At 41.1% G+C, this 13,490-nt stretch overlaps 1 protein-coding gene across 7 annotated transcripts in view; it reads right to left on the bottom strand.

Moving 5' to 3' along the window:
• tspoap1 (TSPO associated protein 1) overlaps positions 1–13,490 on the bottom strand; it is a 102,805-nt gene continuing 89,315 nt past the window's right edge. For 4 of the 7 annotated variants that reach the window (XM_080749778.1, XM_080749775.1, XM_080749774.1 and 1 more), the window contains 7 exons: positions 11,610–11,755; positions 10,957–11,125; positions 8,184–8,228; positions 7,163–7,293; positions 6,475–6,546; positions 6,256–6,375; positions 1–5,584 (listed from right to left, as the gene is read on the bottom strand). In XM_080749778.1, coding sequence (XP_080605904.1) covers positions 5,255–5,584; positions 6,256–6,375; positions 6,475–6,546; positions 7,163–7,293; positions 8,184–8,228; positions 10,957–11,125; positions 11,610–11,755 — 1,013 coding nt within the window. In that variant the 3' untranslated portion in view covers positions 1–5,254. Of the gene's footprint in view, positions 5,585–5,968; positions 6,004–6,255; positions 6,376–6,474; positions 6,547–7,162; positions 7,294–8,183; positions 8,229–10,956; positions 11,126–11,609; positions 11,756–13,490 lie in introns of all 7 variants that reach the window. The other 3 variants (XM_080749776.1, XM_080749780.1, XM_080749777.1) reach the window with 2 other exon arrangements.

Below are 13,490 nucleotides of genomic sequence, written 5' to 3' on the forward strand. Positions count from 1 at the left end.
CTTTATTACCGTAAAAAGATCCATATCGAAAGAGATCACCACAATTTCAAGTCAACGAGTCCTCTTTGCCTATTTCTTAACTTATTGTTCCTCAATCAACACTGCTTAGACATGCAAAAAGAAAAAAACAAATCTGAAAAACAATATTAACAAAAATTGTATTTACAGATGAGCCTCCAAAAGGGTAATAAAAACAATATATAAAAGGTAAATCTTCCAATGGTTTGAAAGAATGAATGCAGGTCAGGAAAGACAAAAATAAAAAGCTTCCCTTGCTTTATGAAAATATACGACATAGTTTTAAGTCCCGACGCCCAACTCTGTCCATTACTGTATATACAGATACGACTCCTAGGAACATCCTCTCCGCTGCATCGATGATCACACTACTCAAATATTGCAGATACATACACATCTGTCTAGAAAAAAAACATAGATATGACAACAATAACAAATAAGGCCAAATCGTCATGCATGCAGTCAATAACAATCTGTAAACAACATATTAAGACTAAACAAGGTCTTAAGGCTAAACATTATCAACTGATCTAAAAATGCTACCTATGTTCTAGGTCCTATTCAGTCAGCAGAGAAAGGATCAGGACAGGTGCCTATTGACCATATTCACACGCCGACCATTCTGCCCTCACGTCATGAATCATTGGTGGGAGGGCTTCCCAACCAGACAGTGGTGTAAAGAAACTAAGTACATTTACCTATACCTAGTAAGTACTTTACTTGAGCATTTCCAATTTACAATACTTTTACTTCTACTCCACTACATCTCGGATCCAAATATTATTGTACTCACTACATTTATTTGAACATTTTAGTTACTAGTTACTTTGCAGCTATACTATATTATAATATTATAAAACATACATAAACCACTTTTTTAGCCCTATTTTATACCGTGGCTATTTGAAAATAGACGATCTACAAGCTCATCGCGACGCGTTGTGTTTGTAGATCTGCTATTTTCAAACATTTTGTACTTTTACTTTTGGTACTTTAAGTACATTTTGATGCCAACACTTTCATACTTTTACTCAAGTACATTTAGAATTCCGGAATTCTACTTGTAAGGGTGCCCTCACACCAAAATACCTATGAGAGTGGAATCCGCGTTCCGCCAATGCATTTCAATGAGAGTGAAGCGGTTTCATGCCAGCAAAGGATTTCTGCAAAAAACGCTCCCTTATCATTGAAATGCATTGGCGGAACGCGGATTCCACTCTCATAGGTATTTTGGTGTGAGGGCACCCTAAGAGAGTATTTCTACATTGCAGTATTGATACTTTTACTCAAGTAAAATATGCGAGTACATTTTCCGACAATGCCAATCAGTATGACGTAAAAGCAAAACGTCTGCCATGTCAATATGGTCAATGGAGAGTGAGGCAGGACAGTCCTATAAAGATCGCAGTGTTACAGTGTAGCAGCCTACTCAACTACAGAGCAGGTAGGATAATATGTGTGCAGTAAAGGCCGTGAAATACAAATATATCAGTACAAATGTTCACTGTACATGTCAGTAACTTATAACACCTCCCCTCCCCCACAAAAAACAAATAAAAGAACATACAGCACAGCCTCAATCTTGCCTCTATCCCGGAGATTAAAGTCTGTATCTAAAGTGTCATCACCAACCCCACGCTCCTCTCATTCATACTGTACTTGGCATTTTTCTGCTATTCATAATACTCCCTTTTTTAATAGAACACTGATGGGTATATACACAAATCACACTAAATGAAAAAACATTCAGAATTTAAAATAAAATTGCCTCCAACTTTTGCAATCAGGTGAGCTTTGACTACACCTGTCCATCTGGGATGCTTCAGTGGGGTGGAATATGCTGTATCATGTAGGTTACGTTTATGGATTTATGTAGAATTATGTTTGATCCACACAACAAAGCTCTATCATCTGTCTAGGTTAGTTTCACCCCAGTGAATATCCCTAATGGCTTGATGCTTGGTCTCTCTAGCGTAGCTATGTTAGCAGGCAAAGCACCTAAGAATTTGGCATATTTTGCCGTTTTGACAGCCGCAGATGCAACAAGTGGCTCAGCATACTAAAAGACTACCAGTAAAAACCTGAGAAATTACTCAACAGCCCTGTCTCAAAAAATAAATGATCTATTCAGAAAACAGTCACAGCATAATACTGTACATAGCTACTCAACAAATAGCAAGCCTAACTACAGTAGCAATATGATTGAATACTAAGGCCTGGTCCACACATTTGCTTCAAAAGTGTTTGCTGGGGATGTGAAAACATCATAGCTGGAGGGAAATGGTGTCAAACACCAAAGTATCTCATGACTCAAATCTACCAAAGTGTCAAGGACCAACAAATAAAAAAATACAATACTGCTCTATTTTATGTGCAGCTATAGCACAGCACACAATCCTGCACTACAACTGAGGATAGTGTTGTGATCCAGGGGGCAGGCAGGGCACTAAACTCCAAAATGCATGCCAGGATTGGGCATGACATTTTGTGAAATTCGTGAAAAGGGGATCTTTTAATAATTTGCAGTAAAAGGGATGCTTAAGAAATATTTTCTCCAGAAAAGGGGGGCATTAAGATTGTGTTAACCATAATGTTTGACTAATGAGTTTTCTCCTAGGCTATGAATGGACTATTCCTCAAAAAAAAGAAAGAAAAAAAGGGGGCCAGTAACTTCCTGGGCTTTAGAAAAAAAGGGGGTTAATTACATCATTTTGTTTTTTCAGCATGAAAAAAATGGGACTTGTGTGTCCCACCGTGTATCTACTTTGACATAGTAAGAGCCTCCCCTGGGGTTTTGATAACAGGGCTGTTTTGAGTTCAGCCACACAACTCACTGGAGCGTGATGAACCACCACATGACACAAAGTCCATGTCACAGAAAGTCATCTCAGTTATATTGTACTACAGTGGTTAATAATATTAGGATGACTTTTTTAAATTGGTCAAAACCCTATAATCACTTAGGTCACGAGCTGCTTATAACTTGTATCACTTTACAATACTCCTCAACTGGAGGCTAAATAAGAGATGAATAGACATTAATACAGACCCTATCACAGTACAGTAGCGTCACAAAACACCAGTGCCATGTCCAAAAACTGTTCTGTACAAACACAATCCTAACACCAAGTACTGTTTCATGCAGTATTTGAAAAAAAGAAATAATATATATATGAACATGCTACGTGACAATTTCAACATACGACATTCAATCATATTGAATCCACACAGTATGCTGGCTTGCATGTCTTATGGGTGCAGTTTTTCTTTTAGTCTGTCAGTTTGAACGCTTTTCCACATCCACTCAATCAAGACTGGAAAACAGTACAATAAGCTGGCATTTTCAGTGCATCGATATTAGAGAATAAGTATTGCCTGTTGAGTAGTTTTAAAAAACAGCACTTTGAAGCAGCCTACTGATCAGCAGGTACAAGATCATTTTTGGACATGCCACAAATCTCTCGCTCTCTCGCACACACACGCGCACGCACGCACGCACACTCACACACACACACAGGCTATACAGAAATATATCGTCACTGTAAGGCAGAAGGAACCTTGTTATCGCATTACAATTATTTTTGGTTTGTTTTAGTAAATTAATGTCCTATTTTGTTGTACAAGAGTGTTGCATAAAAATAGTGAAAATAGACAATCTATTTAAAACAGCTTGTTTTTTTGCTAGTTATATCTTTCAATCCGGGAACCCCTTTTGGGGTTGTTCTTGCTATGGAGTACAGTATGTAGCGAAAATGTCTTTGTAATAAATATTTGAAGTTTTTCAGAAAACTTAGGTCAGGATTTAGAAGGCATTTTTAGAATGGGCCTCAGGTCTAAATGGGTTAACAAGAGGTTGACTAAATAATAACTACCGGAACACAGGTTCTTTTTTCCATTAGCTTGACAATTAACGGTTTTGGACATACAAGGTTTCTGCCTGACAGCGACGATGTAAACATTGAGGTGAGCTGTGACAGTGGTAAAGTCATGAATATCATGAGTCAACATTATTTTTTGACAAAGGCATCAGTTGTCCCCCTCCAGTGGGGCAACTCTGGGCAGCTTGCCTACTCGTGGTCCACTCTTCACATTCTTACTTATGCTCAACAAACTTCAACAAAATGTCAACGGTACACTTTCCTTAGAATAAATTAGACCTACGCTACACACATAACAATGGATGGCCAGTGTCTCAAATGGCGCTTCATAATTGCACAACATGCAACTTAGTGACAGGTAAGTGAAATGCCTGACACAAATAAAAGACCATGGCTTGTACAATGGCCAAGTCCCCATGGAATCACAATACATTTATAATGTAGGGATAACTGAACAAAGATTTTAAATACATCCATTCAAAACACGCCATAGTGCATTTGTTTTCATTCGTGCAGAAGATAGCCTATAGACAGTTGCTTCAATGGACTTGCATCAACTGAGAAATGGCTGGCACTGTAATCTTGGGATGGGAATATTAATACATTATCTGTGCAAGGTGGAGAGACTTACGTCTGGAGCTACCACTTAACATGACTCTGACTGCATGCAGCAAATCCAATCCTTCAAGGAGAAATCTGCCTCCATTTGTTGTGAATATGGAATCACTGCTGATGATCAATGAAATCAATAGAAGCAATGTAATCCTCAATGTATTATATTGATGGAGAAATGTGACTTGCTCATAAAGCCTTAGCGACAGTGACTTTGTGTACCACTATGTGTTGCATTTAAAGCATCAGCGGAGACTAGCAATCCAAGCTAAATTACAAGTAGTCTGTAGTCTTCTGTAGTCTTTTAGTATATCACATGGCGGACAGAGGAAAAGCAGATTTTGCAGTGCCGCACAGAAATACACGGAATATGAGCAAAAACGGCAGGTGTTTTTCACAAGTTAACCTTATTGCAAATTGATATAGATAAGGTTGACTATCAGTGAAGTGCTCTTTTAATATTGCTTTTATGGCTGGTGGTGGGAATGAAAACACATAAGCTAATCATTAGTTAATACTTGGCAGTAGCTTTGATAAACCTATTAGTAAGCCAAGCGTGACTGAGCTCTTGTGATGTTGCAATGCCTTGTTGATTTTATAAGACAAGGTTATGCTGTAAGAATATGTTGTGTAATCAGAATAATACTGATAGTAGTGTCATAAGCAACTAACCTCATAGACTAACAACTGACAGAAAAAAGTGCTTTCAATGTGAAACGAGTGTTTTGGATTAAATAGACCAGCACTCATTCTTTCTTGCTGGATCCCAGCTTTTTGAAAAGCTTCCTCCCTTTTGAGAAGAAGCCTTTCTTCTTCTTGCCTGCTGGGGAGCCATCTACTTGTGTTGGGCTTCCTGCAGCATCGTGAGGTGGTGGAGAACTGCACACCTGTGTTGTGGATGGGACTGGTGCCGGGTCGGGTATGGGGTCCACGGACGAGGCGAGTTTGGGGTGTAGATCTTGGCTGTAGTCAGTCTGGTCTTTGGAAGAAGGTTCTGCTGGGGTGTGCAAATTCTCTTGAGGTTCCAGCGTTGATGGTCCAGGACATTGCTGCTCCACAGAAGCAATCAGGTCCACCTTCAGGCAGATATTAAGGAATGAACATAATGAGTGAATCATCTCCGATGAATGCGTTAGCACGCTACACTGAAGCTAGTTTAACAAAACACAGACAATGTTAACGGATTTCATCCAGTCTTTACATGGACCTCTGTCGGGAGCTGAAACTAATTTGTGTCGGAGGGGTCACACAAAGATTTAAGGGCGAAAAGGGAAGAGGGACAATATATAGCTATTCAGATATCTCAGCCTTTGTCCAGCTGATCAAATGAACTCAAAGACATTGGGCTTGGAAGGGATGCTTTGTATGTGTTATCTAGTACTAAGGTTAAGGACTGAGGGAGGAACATTCTCTAACAGAGGGTAGACAAGTGGCACTACTCTGAGGGGGTTCACACTTACAATCAAGTCTCAAAGTGTACAGTTCGTTTCTGCTTCTGCCAAAGGCCATGCAGGAAACAAGAGGGGGTGAGAGAAATGCAATGAGGTGAAATCATTGCAACACTGAAAAATGACATGCAAACCACTGAACATGCATACGACTGAAAGAAACTTTAAAGAAATGTTATGATGTCTGATGAAAATTACTGAGGCAAGACTTCGACTTTTCACAAATCCAAACAATTTAACTTAATGCAGTAATGCATGTGCATGTACATTACTGCACACAGATTGAGATCTCCAGCTACCTGTGGCTCTTTCTTGGGTTCTGGTGCTGGCTGGACTGGAGGAGGCCCTGACGGAGCCTCCTCTGGCAAGGCCTGCAGGAAGTTGGATGGTGCAAGGCCTTTGTGTCCATTCAGGTCTCCCTGGTAGCAATAATACAATAACATATATTAGAGTCTGCTTCAACCGGAAAGCCGTAATTATTAACCCCCATGAAGAAAAAGTTTTCAAAAGCTACTCACATAAAAGAAACCATCATCGTCCATGTCACCAAGTACATTTATGATGTCTCCCGCACTGAAGGTAAGTTCAGCCTGAATGGGACATATGCAGTAGAGTAGAATGATAAGAGGGCATTAATTAACATCCACCTAAATCCTAATTTATGTTTCTTTGCATGATGACATGAATTTTGGTGAGTGACCATCGTGCGAAGAAGCATAAATTAGGCTTTAAATGCCTATACTGTGTCTCTCGAGTGAAAGACTAATCTGTACTTTGCGACACAGGGACGTGCAGAGAATGTTAGACAGGGTCAGAAATTTTGAAAAGGGCCCTTTTGGTGAAAATATCGAAAATAGCAGCCTTCCAAGCTCACAATGTGTCGCGCTGCGACGAGTTGTGAACTTGGAGGTTGGCTATTTTTGATGCTTGGTTTCTACGCAGAGAGGACAATTCCTTGAACATAAGATGCTGCATTCAAGGTCAGGAGAGTTTGGACAAGGCAATTCTCTTGAATGCTGCCTTCAGCTATGGCATGGACAGAGGACATTTGCATTTATTTCACCATAGTAAAAACTGCATTCATGGTCTGGAGAGGGCACTTTTTTACAGAAGGACAAAAGGGCAGGGGCTCAAGCACCCTTTGATGTCTATGTGTGCACGTGCCTGCTGCGACAAGTTATCTCCAGCACAATGTACAATTCTGACCTCTATGTCTGTGTTGGGGGAGCTCTCCCGTGGATCGTAATCAAATATGGCCACCATTCTGCGGGCTCTTGGGGCCGGGTTCCCCACAGCAGCAGCAGCAGCAGAAGCAGCAGAAGCAGTTCGGCTGGGATCTGTCAGTGAAACAGATCAGCACATACAGTCACATACAGGATTCTGGGGGACACAGATGCACAGTGATCCAATCGGTATGTCAGCATGCATGTCATAATCCAGTCAGCACCATGCTATGCCGAGGTAATGTCACAGCAGTGCACTAGAACACATGGAGGAAAGAAAGTCGTGGAATAAAATCAAGGCAGAAAAAGTGTACTTATTTCTAAAAGAGGATAGTTACAGCCCTAGATATAGGTTTCAGCTCAAAGATTGAGAATCCATTATTTTCATATGACGGTTAGGACAGAAATGTGGATTGTGTTAGGGTAGTTATGTTTAATTAGCAAAAAAAAAGTATTGCAATTAGGGTGCACATTTCCATAACAAAACTGGACATTAAGGCCTTCTTGAAAATAACAGCAACATTACTATTATACCACAGTACCATCAAGACAGAACATCTCCAACTTTTAGGATCAACTTTATGCTTCAAGTGTTATTTTGTGATTTAGGAAGAACTTTATAAAAAACAGTCCTAATTGTATCTTCATTGAGAAAAACAAAACGGTGAGTCCTGTGATGTTATCATGACCAAAATCCTGAATCCTGAGACACAGGAACTACTAGAGACTAGATTGGAAACGGGAAGAGAAAGGGCAAGAACTCCTCTGATTATTAGAGCAGTGGCTCTCAAAGTGAGGGCCCTCTGGGTTCCTTGAGGGGGTTCCAAATAGACCCCCGTACAGGTCTGTAACTCTGAGAGGTCCTTGAAATGAAAAGGGCAGAGAAGCACTGGAGTAGAGGCATGCTGGTGTCCAGTGCGGGGGAAACTGAAACAGCCATCTGATCATGCTGGAGAAAAGAAAGGCGAGGCAGGGGGTGCGAAGGTGGCTCGTGGCGTACAAACCTTGACTGGAGTCTATGCCCTCATCCCAGAGTGCAGCAGACTCCACTGGAAAAGATGGGGTGTGGGGAAGAGTGAGCAGGTTAAATAACTTTATCACGTTTCCCTCTAGGCATTGACACAATTCCATTGCAGGAGCAGATACTATCACTGAACCAAAAACCTTGAAACCAAACCAAAAATATGTCTCAAGTTACTCGTCAATAAAACAAAGAAAACAAAAACAAAAAAAACAGACAAAGGCACAGATGGAGGAGACCAGAGGGGATACTCTATCAAAAAGAACATCGGCATGTCAATGCTCTGAATTAGTTAGAAAGAACAATGTCTCTGTTCTAAATGGACACATGAGCTACTCTACCCAAGTCAGTCAGCTGTCACTTCAACTCACTAAAGCCTGATTCATACTCTGTTGCACATTATGTTCTATTTGGTCCATGCCTTACCCCTCATCCCTAAAACTTTTTTTTGAATATTTCAAATAGCTCATCTACAAGCTCACAACATGTCGATGTAGATCGGTTATTTTAAGTATTTCAAAATGTTTATCAAAATAGTAAAAAAAAAGGCTAAGAAGTTTAGAGATAAGGGGCATGGACGAAATTATAGCTGTATGTCTTGCCCTGAAATGAACCACAAGACCATTAGGCATCGCAGTGTGACTCATTGTGAGCTCGTAGATTACGAGTTTTGACAGAATCTTGTAAGCGTGGTTGTCCAATTCAGATGAAATGTATCTAAAGATTTTATCTGTAGGTAAAACTTCAGAATTAGAAAAATCTACCCATTTCCTTATGGGCGGATAAAAAGAATGTTAAATACTACTACTAAATCTATGTTTTGTCCTCCTGTAATTTATGGCCATAAAACTGAATCAGTATTCATGGTTGTGACACTGCACCTAACATGAAGCCCTTGATCAGGCAATAACTCACTGCCACTGCCATATGGCAAGTTTGTTGAGTTTTAGAGGCTGTCCAATCCACAATATGACGAGTTTGACGACGTAATGACGACTTATATGACGATTTAATTCATTCGATTAACTCTAAAACAATCCAACTTTGATCGCTGCTCCGCCATTCTGATTTCACCTTATAGAAAGCATTTCCGGTCTGGGACCAGAAACCGATCCATTTCCGTATCTGGGAGGGTGGGACTAAGCGTTCCTCAATGACCGCATGGACGCTCATAGCTCAGAGACGGCTCAATGAATTTTTTTTTACATTTTGTAACTGCGAATGCCGTGCACACCGGTCCACAGATCGTGTAGCAGGGATCGACACGCACGCACGCTATGTAAAAGGTAAGAAAACTATGGCAGTGAAGAGATTTTTAATCGGTGCAGCCAATGAGTTAATTTGTCCTAAACTGAACTTATCTATTTCATGAAAGATATGTGTAGCAGGGATCTACACGCACGCATTCTATGTAAAAGGTAAGAAAACTTTGGCAGTGAAGAGATTTTTAATCGGTGCAGCCAATGAGTTAATTTGTCCTAAACTGAACTTATCCATTTCATGAAAGATATGCAAATTATCGTAGTGGGTCTGTATATAAAGGTCTGCATATATGAAGCCTTACTCCATGCAGAATATGAGGCCTATTTATTTGAGTCAGCTTGACATAGTAGCTGTTTCATTTCATTGCTTGACTAGTTAACCTTAAATCCCCTCTGGTTATTGAGTGAGAGGCAGCAACGGAAAGAGTGAAAGCCAAAGTGCCAGAGAGAGAGAAAAGCACACCACAGTTAGAGAGTAAAGGAGTGAGGCTGACGGCGGCCGTCAGCAGCGAGACACACCTTTCTTGGATCGTCTCGGTTTCGGTGGTGGAACAGGGCGGCGCGGAAGCTGTGCGTATGTGCGAGTGCCTTGATGGGAGTTTTAGAAAGGAAAACCAAATTTGAAACCAAAAAGGTACACAGAGAGATGCAACATTGGGAGAAGCAGACAAGACAAAGAGACAGAATGATAGGCCAGTGAAGGGAAATTCAAACAACGACAACCAATGAGCAGCCAACACGGCAGTGGAGACCAAGTGGAAGTGAAAAAGTTAAAACCATCTGCAGAAATACTCTGAGAGGAAGCAGGAAATAGAAGCATAGTGTCAGCTTTATCTGCTGGGAGGCATTGCTCTACAGCCCCAACCACTTACCACACAGGCTAACACTTTGTAATGCTTGCCTTTCACACTCTGACACTATGACAACACAGCGTGCTCCACAAATGATGGTTCTGAGTTCCGCAATAGCAACTCAAGTGAAAGCAAGAGATACTAAAACAAATATGAGTGATCACTGACTGATTTTGTGCATTTCAATTATCCAACGGAAACATAGAATAATGTGAGGACTTATTTCTTTGTGCTCCCTGCTGAGAAAAACGGATCAGTGCAAACTTTTAATTTCTCTCCCTTCTCTCTTTAGAAAAGCAGTTATCACTTGGAGGATTTCCTCCACCAGAACCCAAACAAAAATAGTGAGAGTCTCATGTCACAGCTGAACAATTTAGAGAGTATCTAAAAAGGGAACTGAGAAAAGAGCAGCTGCTATTTTCACTTGCCACTTAAACATGAACAATGGAGATTTAATGAACAAAAACAAAACACTAGTAGAAAGAAATATCCAAACGTCCCTAATTTTTCAGCATGACAGAACATTTGGTAGAAGGCGACATACAGTAGTTAAAGTTGACATGATAAAATAAATCTTGAGGTTTAAAAAAAGAACAAACATTTTGTGATTGGTGGATAAAATGACAAAACAATGTTACCATACCTATTTTCTCCATGGAGGCGTCTGTGGACAAGAAGCCCTGCTGTAGCAGCTGCTGTCGAGTCTCCTCGTCCTCCACCTGGATCTCAGACACCATGTTACACGGCACATATCCCGTACGGCCACTGCTCTCCCCTCGGTAGAACCCATCCGCGTCTTTATCTCCATAGACCTGGGGCAGGAGGCAGGAGAACACAGTCCATTGGCTCTTTTCCACTAAGTGAACCGTGCAGTAGTGCCGTGAAATGTTTTATCACAGGTTCTGGATGTGTTTCCATACACCACAGCACGGTTTCAGATATGAACTTCAGAATCTAGTATGGGCCCTGCTCAGGAGGTAGTACTAGCCCTGAATTCTTGGAATCCAGAACATAGAACGTAAAAAACCCTTCTAAAATAGCAAAAATAACAGATTTACAAGATCAAGCTTATGCTGTAGATTGGCCATTTCTGAATTGTTTTACTACATAAAAGAACATAGTATTGACAAAAGAAATAACTGTGCAATGATGTTTAGTGCGTTGTGAGCTTGTAGATATGGTATTTTTGCCGATTGTTCCCCTAGAATAGGGATGCTGGGGTTCAAATGTTTAATATGACATAAGCTATACTATAATACAGACAGATTATGAAAACATAATGCAGAGCTATCTTACTTTGATGATCTGTCCTTCTCTGAAGGGTAGCTCTTCCTCGGCAGCATCAGGGTTGGGTGACATAGTGGAGGGGTCGTATGGGAACAGGGCCACGAAGATACGGATGTCACCTGTGTTGCCTGTGGTCTTCACCGACTCAATACCCCCTGCATAGATACAGTTTAAACATGTTTGCATTTAGCAGACACTCTTAAACAGAGCCACTTACAATAAGCAAGGTAAACACATACTGTACATCAAATGCAGACCAGAGTTTACCACTCAAGTAAACAATGAACCAACATCTGTCTAAAATAACCTGTTATCTAAACTAATTTCCCCTATGGAATGAAAAGGGTCTGATTATTTAGTTACTGGACTGTGCACTGTAGTACATGGGACACTAATTGTCTCCACCAGCCGAAGGCTGAGGGAGAGTATGTTTTCCCCTCCGTCCGTCCGTCCGTGCGTCCGTCCGTCCGTCCGTGCGTGCGTGCGTCCTCGCAGTTTGTGAGCAGCTAATCTCAGTCACCGTTGGCCCGATCGCTGCCAAACTGAGCACACACACTCCCTGGATGCCAATCTAGAACCTCTGCCCCACATTTTTCAAATCAGCCTCATGGTGGCGCTATAACAGGCCGATTTGTGTGGCCTGGTTGTTACCAGCTAATCTCCGGCGCCGTTGGCCCGATCGCTGCCAAACTGAGCACACACACTCCCTGGATGCTAATTCAGAACCTCTGCCCCACATTTTTTAACTCAGCCTCATGGTGGCGCTATAACAGGCCGATTTGTGTGGCCTGGTGGAGACCTGTGCTCGGAAGAGCACTGCTTCTAGTTCAATATTGCTTCTAATGATGTCTCTATCATTAATATGTTTTTTGTCTAGTAGATGAAATCAAGAGAGAAAAGAGAAAATATAATAAAATATAATATGACATTATGAAATGTAGTCACATACTGTATGAGCTGCAATGTTGTCCATCTTATTATTATTACAGGTCATTTTGTATGATGGGAAAAAGGTCAAAACCTTGTTGGAGCCCCAGTTTGGTATGCATTCGGCAATGTACAGTACACCCATAACTATGACAGTGTACAAATGGAACCAAAACCCCATTTGGTTCCATGTGCACACTGTCAGGGATACAGATCTGCATTCTGTAAGGGTCCATTTACAGTAGTTCCCAACTGTCAATAATTTTGCTGGGGACCCCCCCCAGCAAGGTCCGTGGACCCCACTGATCTACAGTATGTCAGCCGATGTATGTCAATGTTGTACCTTGAGAAAACGAAATAACTAACCTGAAGGGTGCAACATGGCATGACAATTAAGGGAGCTGGTAATATCAAGCCATTTTTCATGAAACTACAACAAGACTAGCAATGCAAATGCTTTAACACATGAAACCTGTGAAATTGCAGTAAGGTTAGCAGTTTATGTTAACACCAACAAAGACTGTTCCTTTATTTTTTTATGCGTTGTTAGATGTTGAATACAGTCTTGCATTGACATCACATAGCACTAGCCAAACTATGCGAACATGGCCCAACATTTCAGGGACTACCAAAAATCTGTGAATCAGCTCGTAGAGCTGAATGTCCTAAGTCTAAGACACACCTTTTTGCCACAATGTGTGTCAAGTTCCTTTGGTACAGTATACTGCTAAGAGGTGGTCTGACATTTCCAAAGATCCCACCCCCCCCACCTCCACCCCAAAGCCAGCGCTGCCATGGACTGAACCACTGAGCCTAAGCTGTATGAGCCGCTTGACTGCTGTTGACAACTCATGTTTGTGAGTGCATGGCAAGCCACGTAAGAGAGGAAATAACAGCAAAATAAAGTATGTCCTAAAAAACACAAAATGCAGTCTGTATAAATCAACGGGTGGAAACTGTTAC

Source organism: Nannobrachium achirus (genome assembly GCF_963921795.1).
Source record: "Nannobrachium achirus genome assembly, chromosome: 19".
Taxonomy (NCBI): domain Eukaryota; kingdom Metazoa; phylum Chordata; class Actinopteri; order Myctophiformes; family Myctophidae; genus Nannobrachium; species Nannobrachium achirus.